Below are 19852 nucleotides of genomic sequence, written 5' to 3'. Positions count from 1 at the left end.
GACCCTCCGACTGTGCGGCTCTCCCTCAGTGCTGACCCTCCGACAATGCGGCTCTTCCTCAGTACTGACCCTCCGACTGTGCGGCTCTCCCTCAGTACTGACCCTCCGACTGTGCAGAGCTCCCTCAGTACTGACCCTCCGACTGTGCGGCTCTCCCTCAGTACTGACCCTCCGACTGTGCAGAGCTCCCTCAGTACTGACACTACGACAGTGCGGCTCTCCCTCAGTACTGACCCTCCGACAGTGCGGCTCTCCCGCAGTACTGACCCTCAGACAGTGCGGCTCTCCCTCAGTACTGACCCTCCGACAGTGCGGCACTCCCTCAGTACTGACCCTCCGACAGTGCGGCACTCCCTCAGTACTGACCCTCTGACATTGCGTCTCTCCCTCAGTCTTGACCCTCCGTCAGTGCGGCTCTCCCTCAGTACTGACCCTCCGACAGTGCGGAGCTTCCTCAGTACTGACCCTCTGAGATTACGGCACTCCCTCAGTACTGACCCTCCGACAGTGCGGCACTCCCTCAGTACTGACCCTCCGACATTGCGGCACTCCCTCAGTTCTGACCCTCCGACATTGCGTCTCTCCCTCAGTATTGACCCTCCGTCAGTGCGGCTCTCCCTCAGTACTGACCCTCCGACAGTGCGAAGCTTCCTCAGTACTGACCCTCTGAGATTACGGCACTCCCTCAGTACTGACCCTCCGACAGTGCGGCGGTCCTTCAGTACTGACCCTCCGAAAGTGCGGAGCACCCTCGGTACTGACCCTACGACAGTGCGGCACTCCCTCAGTACTGACCCTCCGTCTGTGCGGCTCTCCCTCAGTACTGACCCTCCGACAGTGCGGCACTCCCTCAGGACTGACCCTCCGACAGTGCGGAGCTCCTTCAGTACTGACCCTCCGACAGTGCGGAGCTCCCTCAGTACTGACCCTCCGACAATGCGTCTCTCCCTCAGTACTGACCCTCCGACAGTGCGGCGCTCCCTCAGTACTGATCCTCCGACAGTACGGTACTCCCTCAGTACTGACCCTCCGACAGTGCGTCTCTCCCTCAGTACTGACCCTCCGACAGTGCGGCGCTCCCTCAGTACTGACCCTCCGACAGTGCGGCGCTCCCTCAGTACTGATCCTCCGACAGTACGGTACTCCCTCAGTACTGACCCTCCGACAGTGCGCCTCTCCCTCTGTACTGACCCTCCGACAGTGCGGCACTCCCTCAGGACTGAAACCTCCGGAAGTGCGGCGCTCCCTCAGTACTGACCCTCCGACAGCGCGGAGCTCCCTCAGTACTGACCCTCCGACAGTGCGGCCCTCCCTCAGTACTGACCCTCCGACAGTACGGTACTCCCTCAGTACTGACCCTCCGACAGTGCGGCCCTCCCTCAGTACTGACCCTCCGACAGTGCGGCCCTCCCTCAGTACTGACCCTCCGACAGTGCGCCTCTCCCTCTGTACTGACCCTCCGACAGTGCGGCACTCCCTCAGGACTGACCCTCCGACAGTGCGGCACTCCCTCAGGACTGAAACCTCCGGACGTGCGTCTCTCCCTCAGTACTGACCCTCCGACAGTGCGGCGCTCCCTCAGTACTGACCCTCCGACAGTCCGGCGCTCCCTCAGTACTGACCATCCGACAGTGCGGCACTCACTCAGTACTGACCCTCCGACAGTGCGGCGCTCCCTCAGTACTGACCCTCCGACAGTGCGGAGCTCCCTCAGTACTGACCCTCCGACAGTACGGTACTCCCTCAGTACTGACCCTCCGACGGTGCGGAGCTCCCTCAGTACTGACCCTCCGACAGTGCGGCTCTCCCTCAGTACTGACCCTGCGACAGTGTGGCTCTCCCTCAGTACTGACCCTCCAACAGTGTGGCTCTCGCTCAGTAATGACCCTCCGACAGTGCGGCTCTCCCTCAGTACTGACCCTGCGACAGTGTGGCTCTCCCTCAGTACTGACCCTCCAACAGTGTGGCTCTCGCTCAGTAATGACCCTCCGACAGTGCGGCTCTCCCGCAGTACTGACCCTCCGACAGTGCGGCACTCCCTCAGTACTGACCCTCCGACTTTTCGGCTCTCCCTCAGTACTGACCCTCCGACTGTGCGGCTCTCCCTCAGTGCTGACCCTCCGACAATGCGGCTCTTCCTCAGTACTGACCCTCCGACTGTGCGGCTCTCCCTCAGTACTGACCCTCCGACTGTGCAGAGCTCCCTCAGTACTGACCCTCCGACTGTGCGGCTCTCCCTCAGTACTGACCCTCCGACTGTGCAGAGCTCCCTCAGTACTGACACTACGACAGTGCGGCTCTCCCTCAGTACTGACCCTCCGACAGTGCGGCTCTCCCGCAGTACTGACCCTCAGACAGTGCGGCTCTCCCTCAGTACTGACCCTCCGACAGTGCGGCACTCCCTCAGTACTGACCCTCCGACAGTGCGGCACTCCCTCAGTACTGACCCTCTGACATTGCGTCTCTCCCTCAGTCTTGACCCTCCGTCAGTGCGGCTCTCCCTCAGTACTGACCCTCCGACAGTGCGGAGCTTCCTCAGTACTGACCCTCTGAGATTACGGCACTCCCTCAGTACTGACCCTCCGACAGTGCGGCACTCCCTCAGTACTGACCCTCCGACATTGCGGCACTCCCTCAGTTCTGACCCTCCGACATTGCGTCTCTCCCTCAGTATTGACCCTCCGTCAGTGCGGCTCTCCCTCAGTACTGACCCTCCGACAGTGCGAAGCTTCCTCAGTACTGACCCTCTGAGATTACGGCACTCCCTCAGTACTGACCCTCCGACAGTGCGGCGGTCCTTCAGTACTGACCCTCCGAAAGTGCGGAGCACCCTCGGTACTGACCCTACGACAGTGCGGCACTCCCTCAGTACTGACCCTCCGTCTGTGCGGCTCTCCCTCAGTACTGACCCTCCGACAGTGCGGCACTCCCTCAGGACTGACCCTCCGACAGTGCGGAGCTCCTTCAGTACTGACCCTCCGACAGTGCGGAGCTCCCTCAGTACTGACCCTCCGACAATGCGTCTCTCCCTCAGTACTGACCCTCCGACAATTCGGCGCCCCCTCAGTACTGACCCTCCGACAGTGCGGCGCTCCCTCAGTACTGACCCTACGACAGTGCTGCGCTCCCTCAGTACTGACCCTCCGACTATGCGGCACTCCCTCAGTACTGACCCTTCGTCAGTGCTGCGCTCCCTCAGTACTGACCCTCCGTCAGTGCTGCGCTCCCTCAGTACCGACCCTCCGACAGTGCGGCACTCCCTCAGTACTGACCCTCCAACAGTACGGTGCTCCCTCATTACAGACCCTCCGACAGTGCGGCGCTCCCTCAGTACTGACCCTCCGACAGTGTGGCACTCCCTCAGTACTGACTCTCCGACTTGCGTCTCTCCCTCAGTACTGACCCTCCGTCAGTGGGGCACTCCCTCAGTACTGACCCTCCGACAGTGCGGCACTCCCTCAGTACTGTCCCTCCGTCAGTGAGGCTCTCCCTCAGTACTGACCCTCCGACTGTGCTGAGCTCCCTCAGTACTGACCCTCCGACAGTGCGGCACTCCCTCATGTCTGACCCTCCAACAGTGAGGCACTCCCTCAGTACTGACCCTCCGACAGTGCGGCACTCCCTCATGTCTGACCCTCCAACAGTGAGGCACTCCCTCAGTACTGACCCTCCGACAATTCGGCGCCCCCTCAGTATTGACCCTCCATCAGTGGGGCTCTCCCTCAGTACTGACCCTCCGACAGTGCGGCACTCCCTCAGTACTGACCCTCCGACAGTGCGGCTCTCCCTCAGTACTGACCCTCCGACAGTGCGGCTCTCCCTCAGTACTGACCCTCCGACAGTGCAGCTCTCCCTCAGCACTGACCCTCCGACAGTGCGGCTCTCCCTCAGTGCTGACCCTCCGACAGTGCGGCGCTCCCTCAGTACTGAAACCTCCGACAGTGCGGCTCTCCCTCAGTACTGACCCTCCGACAGTGCAGCTCTCCCTCAGCACTGACCCTCCGACAGTGCGGCTCTCCCTCAGTGCTGACCCTCCGACAGTGCAGCTCTCCCTCAGCACTGACCCTCCGACAGTGCGGCTCTCGCTCAGTACTGACCCTCCGACATTGCGGCTCTCCCTCAGTACTGACCCTCCGACAGTACGGCTCTCCCTCAGTACTGACCCTCAGAAAGTGCGGCACTCCCTCAGTACTAACCCTCCGACAGTGCGGCTCTCCCTCAGTACTAACCCTCCGACAGTGCGGCTCTCCCTCAGTACTAACCCTCCGACAGTGCGGCTCTCCCTCAGTACTAACCCTCAGACAGTACGGCTCTCCCTCAGTACTGACCCTCAGAAAGTGCGGCACTCCCTCAGTACTAACCCTCCGACAGTGCGGCTCTCCCTCAGTACTAACCCTCCGACAGTGCGGCTCTCCCTCAGTACTAACCCTCCGACAGTGCGGCTCTCCCTCAGTACTAACCCTCCGACAGTGCGGCTCTCCCGCAGTACTGACCCTCAGACAGTGCGGCACTCCCTCTGTACTGACCCTCCGACTGTGCGGAGCTCCCTCAGTACTGACCCACCGACAGAGCGGCACTCCCTCAGTACTGAACCTCAGACTGTGCGGCTCTGCCACAGTACTGACCCTACGACAGTGCGGCACTCCCTCAGTACTGACCCTCCGACAGTACGGCACTACCTCAGTACTGACCCTCTGACAGTGCGTCTCTCCCTCAGTACTGAACCTCCAACTGTGCGGCTCTGCCTCAGTACTGACCCTCCGACAGTGCGGCACTCCCTCAGTACTGACCCTCCCACAGTGCAGCACTACCTCAGTACTGACCCTCCGACAGTGCGGCGCTCTCTCAGTACTGACCCTCCGACAGTGCGGCGCTCCCTCAGTACTGACCCTCCGACAACGCGGCACTCCCTCAGTACTGACCCTCCCACAGTGCGGAGCTTCCTCAGTACTGACCCTCCCACAGTGCGGAGCTTCCTCAGTACTGACCCTCCGACAGTGCGGCGCTCCCTCAGTACTGACCCTCCCACAGTGCGGAGCTTCCTCAGTACTGACCCTCCGACAGTGCGGCGCTCCCCCAGTACTGACCCTCTGACAGTGCGGAGCTTCCTCAGTACTGACCCTCCCACAGTGCGGAGCTTCCTCAGTACTGACCCTCTGAGAGTGCGGAGCTCCCTCAGTGCTGACCATCCGTCAGTGCGGCTCTGCCTCAGTACTGAACCTCCGACAGCGCGGAGCTCCCTCTGTACTGACCCTCCAACTGTGCAGAGCTCCCTCATTACTGACCCTCCGACAGTGCGCCACTCCCTCAGTACTGACCCTCCGACAGTGCAGCTCTCCCTCAGTACTGACCCTCCGACAGTGCGGCTCTCCATCAGTACTGACCCTCTGACAGTGCGCCTCTCCCTCAGTACTGACCCTCAGACAGTGCGGCACTCCTTCAGTACTGACCCTCCGACATTGCGTCTCTCCCTCAATATTGACCCTCAGTCAGTGCGGCTCTCCCTCAGTACTGACCCTCCGACAGTGCGGAGCTTCCTCAGTGCTGACCCTCTGAGATTACGGCACTCCCTCAGGACTGACCCTCCGACAGTGCGGCTCTCCCGCAGTACTGACCCTCAGACAGTGCGGCACTCCCTCTGTACTGACCCTCCGACTGTGCAGAGCTCCCTCAGTACTGACCCACCGACAGTGCGGCACTCCCTCAGTACTGAACCTCAGACTGTGCGGCTCTGCCACAGTACTGACCCTACGACAGTGCGGCACTCCCTCAGTACTGACCCTCCGACAGTACGGCACTACCTCAGTACTGACCCTCTGACAGTGCGTCTCTCCCTCAGTACTGAACCTCCGACAGTGCGGCACTCCCTCAGTACTGACCCTCCCACAGTGCAGCACTACCTCAGTACTGACCCTCCGACAGTGCGGCGCTCTCTCAGTACTGACCCTCCGACAGTGCGGCGCTCCCTCAGTACTGACCCTCCCACAGTGCGGCGCTCCCTCAGTACTGACCCTCCCACAGTGCGGAGCTTCCTCAGTACTGACCCTCCCACAGTGCGGCACTCCCTCAGTACTGACCCTCCGACAGTGCGCCTCTCCTTCAGTACTGACCCTCCGACATTGCGTCTCTCCCTCAATATTGACCCTCAGTCAGTGCGGCTCTCCCTCAGTACTGACCCTCCGACAGTGCGGAGCTTCCTCAGTGCTGACCCTCTGAGATTACGGCGCTCCCTCAGTACTGACCCTCCGAACGTGCGGAGCACCCTCGGTACTGACCCAACGACAGAGCGGCTCTCCCTCAGTACTGACCCTCCGACAGTGCGGCACTCCCTCAGTACTGACCCTCCGACAGTACGGTACTCCCTCAGTACTGACCCTCCGACAGTGCGCCTCTCCCTCTGTACTGACCCTCCGACAGTGCGGCACTCCCTCAGGACTGAAACCTCCGGAAGTGCGGCACTCCATGAGGACTGACCCTCTGAGAGTGCCGAGCTCCCTCAGTACTGACCCTCTGTCACTGCGGCGCTCCCTCAGTACTGAACCGCCGACTGTGAGGAGCTCCCTCAGTACTGACCCTCCGACTGTGCAGAGCTCCCTCAGTACTGACCCTCCGACAGTGCGGCACTCCCTCAGTCCTGACCCTCCGACAGTGCGGCACTCCCTCAGTACTGACCCTCCGACAGTGCGGCGCTCCCTCAGTACTGACCCTCCGACAGTGCGGCTCTCGCTCAGTACTGACCCTCCGGCAGTGCGGCTCTCCCTCAGTACTGACCCTCCGACAGTACGGCTCTCCCTCAGTACTGACCCTCCGACAGTGCGGCTCTCGCTCAGTACTGACCCTCCGGCAGTGCGGCTCTCCCTCAGTACTGACCCTCCGACAGTACGGCTCTCCCTCAGTACTGACCCTCAGAAAGTGCGGCACTCCCTCAGTACTGTCCCTCCGACTTGCGTCTCTCCCTCAGTATTGACCCTCCGTCAGTGGGGCTCTCCCTCAGTACTGACCCTCCGATAGTACGGTACTCCCTCAGTACTGACCCTCCGACAGTGCGGAGCTCCCTCAGTACTGACCCTCCGACAGTGCGGCTCTCCCTCAGTACTGACCCTCCGACAGTGCAGCTCTCCCTCAGTACTGACCCTCCGACAGTGCGTCTCTCCCTCAGTACTGACCCTCCGACAGTGCGGCGCTCCCTCAGTACTGACCCTCCGACAGTGCGGCGCTCTCTCAGTACTGACCCTCCGACAGTGCGGCGCTCCCTCAGTACTGTCCCTCCGACAGTGCTGCACTCACTCAGTACTGACCCTCCGAGAGTGCGACGCTCCCTCAGTACTGACCCTCCGAGAGTGCGACGCTCCCTCAGTACTGACCCTCCGAGAGTGCGGCGCTCCCTCAGTACTGACCCTCCGACAGTGCGGCGCTCCCTCAGTACTGATCCTCCGACAGTACGGTACTCCCTCAGTACTGACCCTCCGACAGTGCGTCTCTCCCTCAGTACTGACCCTCCGACAGTGCGGCGCTCCCTCAGTACTGATCCTCCGACAGTACGGTACTCCCTCAGTACTGACCCTCCGACAGTGCGTCTCTCCCTCAGTACTGACCCTCCGACAGTGCGGCGCTCCCTCAGTACTGACCCTCCGACAGTGCGGCGCTCCCTCAGTACTGATCCTCCGACAGTACGGTACTCCCTCAGTACTGACCCTCCGACAGTGCGCCTCTCCCTCTGTACTGACCCTCCGACAGTGCGGCACTCCCTCAGGACTGAAACCTCCGGAAGTGCGGCGCTCCCTCAGTACTGACCCTCCGACAGCGCGGAGCTCCCTCAGTACTGACCCTCCGACAGTGCGGCCCTCCCTCAGTACTGACCCTCCGACAGTACGGTACTCCCTCAGTACTGACCCTCCGACAGTGCGCCTCTCCCTCAGTACTGACCCTCCGACAGTGCGGCCCTCCCTCAGTACTGACCCTCCGACAGTGCGCCTCTCCCTCTGTACTGACCCTCCGACAGTGCGGCACTCCCTCAGGACTGACCCTCCGACAGTGCGGCACTCCCTCAGGACTGAAACCTCCGGACGTGCGTCTCTCCCTCAGTACTGACCCTCCGACAGTGCGGCGCTCCCTCAGTACTGACCCTCCGACAGTCCGGCGCTCCCTCAGTACTGACCATCCGACAGTGCGGCACTCACTCAGTACTGACCCTCCGACAGTGCGGCGCTCCCTCAGTACTGACCCTCCGACAGTGCGGAGCTCCCTCAGTACTGACCCTCCGACAGTACGGTACTCCCTCAGTACTGACCCTCCGACGGTGCGGAGCTCCCTCAGTACTGACCCTCCGACAGTGCGGCTCTCCCTCAGTACTGACCCTGCGACAGTGTGGCTCTCCCTCAGTACTGACCCTCCAACAGTGTGGCTCTCGCTCAGTAATGACCCTCCGACAGTGCGGCTCTCCCTCAGTACTGACCCTGCGACAGTGTGGCTCTCCCTCAGTACTGACCCTCCAACAGTGTGGCTCTCGCTCAGTAATGACCCTCCGACAGTGCGGCTCTCCCGCAGTACTGACCCTCCGACAGTGCGGCACTCCCTCAGTACTGACCCTCCGACTTTTCGGCTCTCCCTCAGTACTGACCCTCCGACTGTGCGGCTCTCCCTCAGTGCTGACCCTCCGACAATGCGGCTCTTCCTCAGTACTGACCCTCCGACTGTGCGGCTCTCCCTCAGTACTGACCCTCCGACTGTGCAGAGCTCCCTCAGTACTGACCCTCCGACTGTGCGGCTCTCCCTCAGTACTGACCCTCCGACTGTGCAGAGCTCCCTCAGTACTGACACTACGACAGTGCGGCTCTCCCTCAGTACTGACCCTCCGACAGTGCGGCTCTCCCGCAGTACTGACCCTCAGACAGTGCGGCTCTCCCTCAGTACTGACCCTCCGACAGTGCGGCACTCCCTCAGTACTGACCCTCCGACAGTGCGGCACTCCCTCAGTACTGACCCTCTGACATTGCGTCTCTCCCTCAGTCTTGACCCTCCGTCAGTGCGGCTCTCCCTCAGTACTGACCCTCCGACAGTGCGGAGCTTCCTCAGTACTGACCCTCTGAGATTACGGCACTCCCTCAGTACTGACCCTCCGACAGTGCGGCACTCCCTCAGTACTGACCCTCCGACATTGCGGCACTCCCTCAGTTCTGACCCTCCGACATTGCGTCTCTCCCTCAGTATTGACCCTCCGTCAGTGCGGCTCTCCCTCAGTACTGACCCTCCGACAGTGCGAAGCTTCCTCAGTACTGACCCTCTGAGATTACGGCACTCCCTCAGTACTGACCCTCCGACAGTGCGGCGGTCCTTCAGTACTGACCCTCCGAAAGTGCGGAGCACCCTTGGTACTGACCCTACGACAGTGCGGCACTCCCTCAGTACTGACCCTCCGTCTGTGCGGCTCTCCCTCAGTACTGACCCTCCGACAGTGCGGCACTCCCTCAGGACTGACCCTCCGACAGTGCGGAGCTCCTTCAGTACTGACCCTCCGACAGTGCGGAGCTCCCTCAGTACTGACCCTCCGACAATGCGTCTCTCCCTCAGTACTGACCCTCCGACAATTCGGCGCCCCCTCAGTACTGACCCTCCGACAGTGCGGCGCTCCCTCAGTACTGACCCTACGACAGTGCTGCGCTCCCTCAGTACTGACCCTCCGACTATGCGGCACTCCCTCAGTACTGACCCTTCGTCAGTGCTGCGCTCCCTCAGTACTGACCCTCCGTCAGTGCTGCGCTCCCTCAGTACCGACCCTCCGACAGTGCGGCACTCCCTCAGTACTGACCCTCCAACAGTACGGTGCTCCCTCATTACAGACCCTCCGACAGTGCGGCGCTCCCTCAGTACTGACTCTCCGACTTGCGTCTCTCCCTCAGTACTGACCCTCCGTCAGTGGGGCACTCCCTCAGTACTGACCCTCCGACAGTGCGGCACTCCCTCAGTACTGTCCCTCCGTCAGTGAGGCTCTCCCTCAGTACTGACCCTCCGACTGTGCTGAGCTCCCTCAGTACTGACCCTCCGACAGTGCGGCACTCCCTCATGTCTGACCCTCCAACAGTGAGGCACTCCCTCAGTACTGACCCTCCGACAGTGCGGCACTCCCTCAGTACTGACCCTCCAACAGTGCTGCACTCCCTCGCTTCTGACCCTCCGACAGTGCGGCACTCCCTCAGTACTGACTCTCCGACAGTGCGTTGCTCCCTCAGTACTGACTCTCCGACAGTGCGGCGTTCCCTCAGTACTGACCCTCCGACAGTGCGGCATTCCTTCAGTGCTGACCCTCCGACAGTGCGGCATTCCCTCAGTACTGACCCTCCGACAGTGCGGCGCTCCCTCAGTACTGACCCTCCGACAGTGCGGCACTCCCTCAGTACTGACCCTCCGACAGTGCGGCTCTCCCTCAGTACTGACCCTCCGACAGTGCGGCTCTCCCTCAGTACTGACCCTCCGACAGTGCAGCTCTCCCTCAGTACTGACCCTCAGACAGTGCGGCACTCCCTCAGTACTGACCCTCCGACTTGCGTCTCTCCCTCAGTATTGACCCTCCGTCAGTGGGGCTCTCCCTCAGTACTGACCCTCCGACAGTGCGGCACTCCCTCAGTACTGACCCTCCGACATTGCGGCTCTCCCTCAGTACTGACCCTCCGACAATGCGGCTCTTCCTCAGTACTGACCCTCCGACTGTGCGGCTCTCCCTCAGTACTGACCCTCCGACTGTGCGGCTCTCCCTCAGTGCTGACCCTCCGACAGTGCGGCACTCCCTCAGTACTGACCCTCCGACAGTGCGGCGCTCCCTCAGTACTGACCCTCCGACTGTGCGGCTCTCCCTCAGTGCTGACCCTCCGACTGTGCGGCTCTCCCTCAGTGCTGACCCTCCGACAGTGCGGCACTCCCTCAGTACTGACCCTCCGACAGTGCGGCGCTCCCTCAGTACTGATCCTCCGACAGTGCGGCGCTCCCTCAGTACTGACCCACCGACAGTGTGGCGCTCCCTCAGTACTGAAACCTCCGGACGTGCGGCGCTCCCTCAGTACTGACCCTCCGACAGTGCGGCACTCCCTCAGTACTGACCCTCAGACAGTGCGGCGCTCCCTCAGTACTGACCCTCCGACTGTGCAGAGCTCCCTCAGTACTGACCCTCCGACAGTGCGGCACTCCCTCATGACTGACCCTCCAACAGTGCTGCACTCCCTCAGTTCTGACCCTCCGACAGTGCGGTACTCCCTCAGTACTGACCCTCCACCAGTGCGGCACTCCCTCAGTTCTGACCCTCCGACAGTGCGTCGCTCCCTCAGTACTGACCCTCCGACAGTGCGGCGCTCCCTCAGTACTGACTCTCCGACAGTGCGTCGCTCCCTCAGTACTGACCCTCCGACAGTGCGGCATTCCCTCAGTACAGACCCTCCGACAGTGCGGCAAACCCTCTGTACTGAAACCTCCGGAAGTGCGGCGCTCCCTCAGTACTGACCCTCTGACAGTGTGTTGCTCCCTCAGTACTGACCCTTCGTAAGTGTGGCACTTCCTTATTACTGACCCTCCGTCAGTGCGGAACTCCCTCAGTACTGACCCTCTGACAGTGCGGCACTCCCTCAGTACTGACCCTCTGACAGTGCGGCACTTCCTCAGTACTGACGCTCCGACAGTTCGGCGCTCCCTCAGTACTGACCCTCTGACAGTGCGGCACTCCCTCAGTACTGACCCTCTGACAGTGCGGCTCTCCCTCATTACTGACCTTCCGACAGTGCGACACTCCCTCAGTACTCACCCTCCGTCTGTGCGGCTCTCCCTCAGTACTGACCCTCCGACAGTGCGGAGCTCCTTCAGTACTGACCCTCCGACAGTGCGGAGCTCCCTCAGTACTGACCCTCCGACAATGCGTCTCTCCCTCAGTACTGACCCTCCGACAATTCGGCGCCCCCTCAGTACTGACCCTCCGACAGTGCGGCCCTCCCTCAGTACTGACCCTACGACAGTGCTGCGCTCCCTCAGTACTGACCCTCCGACTATGCGGCACTCCCTCAGTACTGACCCTCCGTCAGTGCTGCGCTCCCTCAGTACTGACCCTCCGCCAGTGCTGCGCTCCCTCAGTATCGACCCTCCGACAGTGCGGCACTCCCTCAGTACTGACCCTCCAACAGTGCGGCACTCCCTCAGTACTGACTCTCCAACATCACGGCACTCCCTCAGTACTGGCACTCCCTCAGTACTGGCACTCCCTCAGTACTGACCCTCCGACAGTGCGGCACTCCCTCAGTACTGACCCTCCGACAGTGCGGCACTCCCTCATTACTGACCCTCCGACTGTGCCGAGCTCCCTCAGTACTGACCCTCCGACAGTTCGGCATTCCCTCAGTTCCAGGGATATGAGGAAGGAGCAGGGGGAGTGAGATTAATTTGATAACTCGACCAGGGGAGCAGCACCGGCGGACGGGCCGAACGGACTCACTCTGTGCCACATTATTTTGCGATTCGATATATCGGGGCAATTCGGAATGCCGGCCTTTTTAGTGATACTGGGGACGGGAATCGAGGGAGGATTATCTCACGGGAGCACAGTGAGGTGTCAGTACGACTGCCGACCCGATTGGAAACTGGGAAGTGACGTCTCCGTTGGGCGAGGCCCCTTTAAGAGCCGAGGAGGAACTCTCCTTTTAGAATTCGAACAGGAAACTGGCGACTTTCTGTGCCCTCAATCGCATGGTTTCGGCCAAAATGAAAGTGTTCTTTCTATAAGCACAAAGCTTGGCACTCTCATGGTTGGGTGTATCGGTTATTTTTACTAGACTTCTGGTCTGGAGGGGTACGGGAGTGGAGTGGTTATATGACTGGGTCTTTTCACCTCCGTCTGTCTCTTTCTTTCTCTATCTCGCCTCTTGTTATTCGAAGGATCTCTGCTGAACACGAACACAGAGACGAGACCTCTTTTATCCTGACTGCTTTCCGATTAACCCTTCCCTTCCCTTCCCAATCATCTTTCCCTTTCCCCACTAGCTGAGGATCATTCTTTGCCTTTCACTGACATTTCGGATTTACCAGGGTAACGCCCCTTCGTGCTAACAATTGCATTCTTAAAACTTTAAAAACTTGACGCAAAATCCCAGAATCCCTTTCCCTTGACATCGTGTCCCTTCTGTGCCCTATTTCCGAAGTATTCCCACTTTACCCTAACTCCAAAAAAGGGTTGCACTGAAGCTAAGTGTTCATTCATGATATTAAATGAATTGTTAGTTTATAATAGCGAGGTTTTAACCATTAGTAGTCTGTTTCATGACTTTTTTTTTAAACAACCAAATAACAAGCTCCGAGACTGTTTTATTAATTGAGTCCTGTTCATAAAATGGCAGGCCACGATTCGGAGGCTGGGATTGCAAGAGATTTGGGAATTTCATTTCGGGGGTCCCCTGATATCCCGTGACCTCTTTTCCCCCCCTCCACCCCCCATTCCCTGTCCTTCTCTGAAGGCACCAGGGACAGAAACTCTGCTTTTCCCCTCTGTGTGGGATTGGGTGTGGTTGTGGGTGTGGGACTCAGTGCCGTGATTTGTTTGCTTCCGTTTTTTTTTTTGCTCCTCTTGCAGATGGCCGCCTACATCGCTGGATTCAGCCGACTGGCCTCCATCGCCATGGGGACGCTGACGGGCCGCCAGGGCATGACCCTGTGGTACGGGCTGATGGGCGTGCGCCTGGTGGCCCTCTTCGTGGCCGATCGGCCCTGGTCCACCCTGCGCGCCGACTACATCTGCAACGGGACCTTGACCCCCTACTGCTGGGCTGAATGCTTCAACGCCCACTTTCGCTTCCCCATGGACGTGTTCTGGGACTTCAGCTACGTGCTGGCCGTGCTGCCCATCCTCTGCCTCTACCAGCTCTCCCCCCGCGTCCGAACGGCCAAGGGAGCTCCCCCCGAGGGGCCGCCCCCCGGCCCCACCCTCGCCCAAGCAGCCAAGAGGCCCAAAGGGAGCTGCTGGAGGGCCTGGGTGGCAGTGTCCTGCGCCCTGGCCTTGGCCGCCATCGAGGGGGCCTTCCTCTGGGTCTTGTCCCGCGCCCAGCTGCCCCAGGTGGCGCCCGTCTCCGTCCTGTGCGTCTCCTCAGCCTGCTCCCAGACAGTGGATTGCATGCTCTACGCCCGCAGTGAGAAGCTGGCCGCCCTCGTCGTGCTGGCCTTCGCCTCGGGCCTCAACATCCTGGTGGGCCTGGCCTACGTCGTCACCGCCTGCCTCGCCGAGAGGTGGCACCAGATGTGAGCACTGGTACGCTCTCCCGCGCCGCCACCCCCCTCCCCCCTGAGGCCCCAGTGCCGTGCTCCCCTCCCCCCCCCATCTCTTCGCTACCCCCCGTCATCACTGTTAACCCTTTCCTTAACGCTGTTGCTCGCACCATTGGTTGGCAGCTCCCAACAGGCCCCAAGGCCAACATTGGCAGCCAATCAGGCTTCGAAGATATAAGCTGGGGGTGTTCTATCTCGCGACCCCTCCCCCCTCCACCCCCATTCCACTCACGCCCGGATATGAGATCGTCTGACTCCGCACTAGGCCAGGAATGGAGCCTGGGCCTTTCCTGCTGTGTGTGTGTGTGGAGGAGGGGAACTCAGTCCCACACTGGATGTGCAATCGGCTAACTCTCCACTAGGCCGGGAATAGAGCCTGGGCCTTTCCTGCTCCATGTGTGGGGAGGCTCAGCCCCACACCGGGTGTGAGATTGGCTAACTCCGCACTAGGCCGGGAATGGAGCCTGAGCCTTTCCGTGTGTGTGTGTGTGTGTGTGGAGGCTCAGCCCCACACCGGATTTGCGATCGGCTAACTCCGCACTAGGCCGGGAATGGAGCCTGGGCTTTTTCAAGCAGTCTGGCAGAATCGTGCCAATCATATTAACATGAGGGGAACAATAAAACTGCATATTTTGAACCTTCTCCGCTGCTAATGCAAGTTTATGGTTAGCGATTAATATCTATTGTGGAACAATTAATCCCCGCCAACTGCTATGTCTAACGTGGGGAGACATTGTAAAGATTTGATTGTGCCTAACCCATCATTGTAGTCCATGTGTTTTTGCCTCAAACTAATAAATTTTGGTTTCCCAAAATCTTGTAGAGCCCAGCTCTGCTGTCGCTATTGAACACCTTAATAAGATCTATGAAGGTAAGGTAGAGGGGTATTTTTTTAAATTCATTCGGAGGAGGTGGGCATCGCTGGCCAGGCCAGCATTTGTTGCCCATCCCTTATTGCCCCTTGAGAAGGTGGTGGTGAGCTGCCTTCTTGAACCGCTGCAGTCCATGTGGGGTAGGTACACCCACAGTGCGGTGAGGAAGGGAGTTCCAGGATTCTGACCCAGCGACAGTGAAGGAACGGCCGATATAGTTACAAGTCAGGATGGTGTGTGACTTGGAGGGGAACTTGCAGGTGGTGGTGTTCCCATGTATCTGCTGCTTTTGTCCTTCTCGTTGGTAGAGGTCGCGGGTTTGGGCGGTGCTGTCAAAGGAGCCTTGGTGTGTTGCTGCAGTGCATCTTGTAGATGGTACACACTGCTGTCTCTGTGCGTCGGTGGTGGAGGGAGTGAATGTTTGTAGATGGGGTGCCCATCAAGTGGGCTGCTTTGTGTGTTGTGTGTGGCGGGGGGGGCGGGGGTGGGTGGGGAGGTTGTGGGGGGGAGTCATCTCAGTCCGGCCCTGGGTGTGTGATGGGCTAACTCGGCACTAGGCCGGGAATGGAGCCTGGGCCTTTCCTGCTGTGTGTGTGTGTGGGGCGGAGGTGGGTGGGGAGGTTGTGGGGGAGGCATCTCAGTCCCGCACCGGGTGTGAGAACGGCTAACTCGGCACTAGGCCGGGAACGGAGCCCGGACCTTTCCTGCTCTCTCCCTGTTGCCGGCCCCGCCTTGTAGGCTCGGGAATGTCCGTCACTGTCACCGAGTGGGAAATCCCGGAGCCATTGGGGTTACGAAAGGCTGGTGCACGAGGAGAAGGCCGTTGAGGGGCCTTGGGCCTGTCTGACATTCAGTCAACATGTAGCCTGACTCCAGATAAACCCCCCGACCGGCAGCCCCCACCCCCACAACGGAATCTGCTGAGGGATTGATCAGAAACGGTTACAACATTCCAGTTCCGATGCTGGGAAAAGCCATTGAACTGCGATGTGTGTTTGAACAAGGCCTCTGGGATGGTTGCCAAGGGCCGTGCTTGCTCAAATCTTTCCCCCATGTGACTTTCTGTCCACATTGTCATGATTGTGTACCAACGCAATGGAGGCCTTTCTGCTGCTCCTGGACTTAGTCCTCACCCACGCTGTGCTCTCAGGTAAGACGGAGGAGTGTGGAGGGGGAAGAGCAGGTGCGGAAGGAGGGGTGGGAGGGAGCCACCAACGCTTCATTCCAGGGAGGGCCCCCACCCCCCCGAACTGTCTCACCCTGAAAGGCTTTCAGATCAGTTTTGAGCTACGCAACACTCGGAGAGCTCTGTCTCTCTCCCCTCCTCCATCTCTGATCCCTCAGTCTCTCTCCCTCCTTCCTCTACCCCAGGTAGCCGGAATGGGAAAGGGAGAGAGAGATTGAGTTAGAGAGAGAGGGAGACAGAGAGAAAGACAGGAGGGAGTTACGAGCAGGTGAGAAAGGGGTCTAGGGCTCCCTCTCAGCCTTCACCTGGTCTTACCCCAACTGAGTTTAATTTTAAACGCACCGTTCTTTCTAGAACTCTCTTTCAGTGCGTTGCTGGCTCCTGCAAAAACTCTTGACTGTTGGGGGATGGGTGGTTCTCTTTTTACTTTTCCTGACTGGGGGGGGGGGGGAGGATTCTTTGCTAATCTCCCCTTTGTTCTCTGGGATATTCCTGCCTGCAGGTATTTGTGCAGACTCCACTGCACTCCCTTGTGGCACTTCGACTGGGTGAGGTATCATCCTCACGGTTTTGTCGTCCCCCCCCCCCCCCAAGAGGTCCCTCTTTGTCTCTGCAGGTTCCTGTAAATGCTGTTAGCAACTCTGGTGGGGTGCTTCTAGTGTCTGCATTTACATGGGAGGATGTGGGGGGGTCTAACTTTTCACAGTTTTCGGGGTTGGCTAACCGGGCAGTAAAGGTTTCCATCCGGGATTCCTCCCGGACTTCCTTTAACCTGCCCGCTTCGTCACTTTTTCCCGTTCTCTTTCTGAACCTTTGCCTGCCGTGTGCCTGCCAACTCCCCTTTTGGACTTGGCGGGGGTCCCTTACAGTTCACCAGCCCTCTGCTGGAGGGTCCACCGAACACCAGTGCAGGACTTAGGGGGTGCAGGTTACACTGTAGGTTTCCCCTCAACCTGACACATGCGGCAATATTAAGGTCCCACGAGACGACAGTGGCTGTACCTGCTGGTATACGAAAGATCAAAGCCCGCAAAAGACAGCAGTTTGACTGGCCAAGACTCCACAGAGATGTGGTGGAGTACTGCAGGAGTTGCCACATGAGATAGGTTATAATAAATGTCACTTTTCTTTAAACTTAAGAAAGCCTGTTTATGTTCATAATTGAAAAGCGGTGAACAAGGATTCACCAAGGGGCAGCTCAAAACACAGTGTGTTAAAAATTAAACCCTTTTATAATAAGACCAGGTGAAGACAGTACAGGACCCCTCGATACCTTTTTGCCTCCTGGTCGTAACAAGTTCCTATCACCTTCCCGCCCTTTGTCCTTTTCGGATTTGTGGGGGTGACTAGGAAAGTTTTTCCCCCGGGAACCCGACTTATAAATTAAAGCAAACTCATCAGCCAGAACGGCTGCTTGCCGGGCTCTCTGAAACCGCTGCTCCTCCACATGGGTCTTTATGGAGAGTGGGAGAGAGTGTTCAAATTCCTCTAACAGAATTACTTCCCTTGTTCCTTCTCCTGCCTTCCTTTCTCTCTCTCCTCTCTTTTTCTTCACATTCCTTCTGGAAGGCTTTCTCTTTCTCCTTTTCCTGTCTTTCTCTTTCCCCGTCTTCTAATTCAAGTTTCCTCGGTTCCAACTGGATCTTTGCCAACAATACCCTGTCTGGGTCAACTTCTAACTCTGTCTTCGTCAGATTCAGGGAAAAATGGTTGGCCACTAACCTTAGGAATTCAGACTCACTCGCCATGCCATGTACAGTGATCCCACTCAGCTCTGCCGTTTTTCCCAACTCCTCCACCGACAGTGCTTTTAACCTGACTTGGCAGAGCGACTGGCTTCAGTTGCAGACGTGTTAGCATTCAATCACACACGACCACAAGAAAACCTGCACTGAAATCTTACTCTTTTTTTTGACCGGGAACAAATTTGACTTCTCACTTCCATTTTCTTCATTTGTTTGTGGGTAAAATCCAGCTCCCAAATTTCCATTACGACCAGTTGAGAAAGGGGTCTAGGGTTCCCTCTCAGCTTCACCTGGTCTTACCGTAACAGGGTTTAATTTTAAACGCACCATGTTTTTTTTTTAGTTCCCCCTTGGTGAATCTTTGTTCACCACTTTCCAATTATAAGGCAAAGAAACCAGCACAAACAAGCTTTCTTAGGTTTAAAGAAGAAAGATCGAAATTTATTAAACTTAAACTCTAATTCAGTTAACACCTACGGATACAAGACGCGCCTATGCTAGCATGCGTAGGCGATACACATGCAGGTAGAGACAGAAAAGAGCAGAAGAAATATAGTGGAACAGTTTGAGGCAATCTCTGAATAAGTTATGGAACTTCGAGCTTACTGTAGAGTCCTTGATTGTCGGCGGATCTTGTTTTTCGTTGGGGCCCAGTGTTTCTCTTAAACCTTGTTCGCTGTCGGAGACTTTTCTCTCTTGGGGTTCATGTGTCTTTGCTGGGTTTTGGAGTTCCGTGAGAAAGAGATGGGAGCAGACAGGAGAGGCTGTGGCGAGCCAGCCAGGAGAGGTCTTTTCAGTCCGGGAGCAAACAGGCACTCTGAGTTCCAAAAATATCTGGACCAGCCAGTTGGTCATGTAACCAGCTGGTCGAACCAGTTTGTGGATTGTATCACCTTCGCAGTCTCTGGAATGCTCCTCTTACACACATTGCCTGGTGATCAAAATCCATTTTAGGATAAGGGAAGGAAACTCTCTTGTCCCTATTGTTATGCAAATGTCCTCCACCCACAGCTGGCAGCCCGTGAGGCCTCCTCTCCCAGCAATGCTTTTAAATTTAATATCCATATGGCGAAATTAATATGCCTCATTTTTGGCAAGTGGGAGCCCAGCACAACAGGGACAGTTGGGGGGAGGGAGAGTCGGGTGGAGGTAGAGTTGGCAGGGGGGGGAGAGACGGGTGGAGGTAGAGTCGGCGGGGGGGGAGAGACGGGGAGGGAGAGATGGGTGGAGGTAGAGTTGGCGGGGGGGAGAGGCGGGGAGGGAGAGACGGATGGAGGGAGAGTTGGCGGGGGGGAGAGACGGGGATGGGGAGATGGGAATGTGTGCGAGTGTCCTGTGTTGTGATGATTGTTGTTTACAGAGATGGTGTGTAACAGCAGCGAGAGGATAGTGGGAGGTAACGTTCAGTACCCTGGGCAGCTGAGTGTGGGCAGTGTGCTCAGGTACCTCTGTCCAGAAGGGAAACGGGCCTACCCGGTCAGCTGGAGGGTGTGCACGAGGAGTGGAGAGTGGAGCCCCTTACGGAATATCTACGGGGAGCACGCGAGGAGCCCAAAGTGTCTTCGTAAGTGACGACATCATGTGTCACACGCTGGGGGAGGGGGAGGGGGTCACATTGCCTTTATTTACCCTCCATAAACCTGCGGTTATCCTAACTCATACCAAGTCCCGCCACTAGGCCCCCCGTTTCCACCACCCCCGTCACCAGGCCCCGTTTTCCCCCCCCCCCCACCGCATCACCAGGCGCCATTTCCACCCCC

At 58.5% G+C, this 19852-nt stretch overlaps 2 protein-coding genes across 3 annotated transcripts in view; both read left to right on the top strand.

Moving 5' to 3' along the window:
* Positions 1–15104, top strand: part of gjz1 (gap junction protein zeta 1) — a 39627-nt gene extending 24523 nt beyond the window's left edge. Inside the window, exon 2 of the mRNA XM_068026715.1 lies at positions 13601–15104. Coding sequence (XP_067882816.1) covers positions 13601–14266 — 666 coding nt within the window. The 3' untranslated portion in view covers positions 14267–15104. The remainder of the gene's footprint in view (positions 1–13600) is intronic.
* A 1115-nt stretch (positions 15105–16219) lies between these two features.
* The window catches only part of LOC137362297 (complement factor B-like), an 86509-nt gene continuing 82876 nt past the window's right edge, over positions 16220–19852 (top strand). For both annotated transcript variants that reach the window (XM_068026701.1, XM_068026700.1), the window contains exons 1-2: positions 16220–16311; positions 19453–19656. In XM_068026701.1, the coding sequence (XP_067882802.1) occupies positions 16257–16311; positions 19453–19656 (259 nt within the window). In that variant the 5' untranslated portion in view covers positions 16220–16256. The remainder of the gene's footprint in view (positions 16312–19452; positions 19657–19852) is intronic.

The sequence above is a fragment of the Heterodontus francisci genome, unplaced genomic scaffold (genome assembly GCF_036365525.1).
Source record: "Heterodontus francisci isolate sHetFra1 unplaced genomic scaffold, sHetFra1.hap1 HAP1_SCAFFOLD_570, whole genome shotgun sequence".
Classification (NCBI taxonomy): domain Eukaryota; kingdom Metazoa; phylum Chordata; class Chondrichthyes; order Heterodontiformes; family Heterodontidae; genus Heterodontus; species Heterodontus francisci.
Note: the sequence above shows the minus strand (reverse complement) of the source record. Positions and strands in the feature narration are given on the sequence as shown.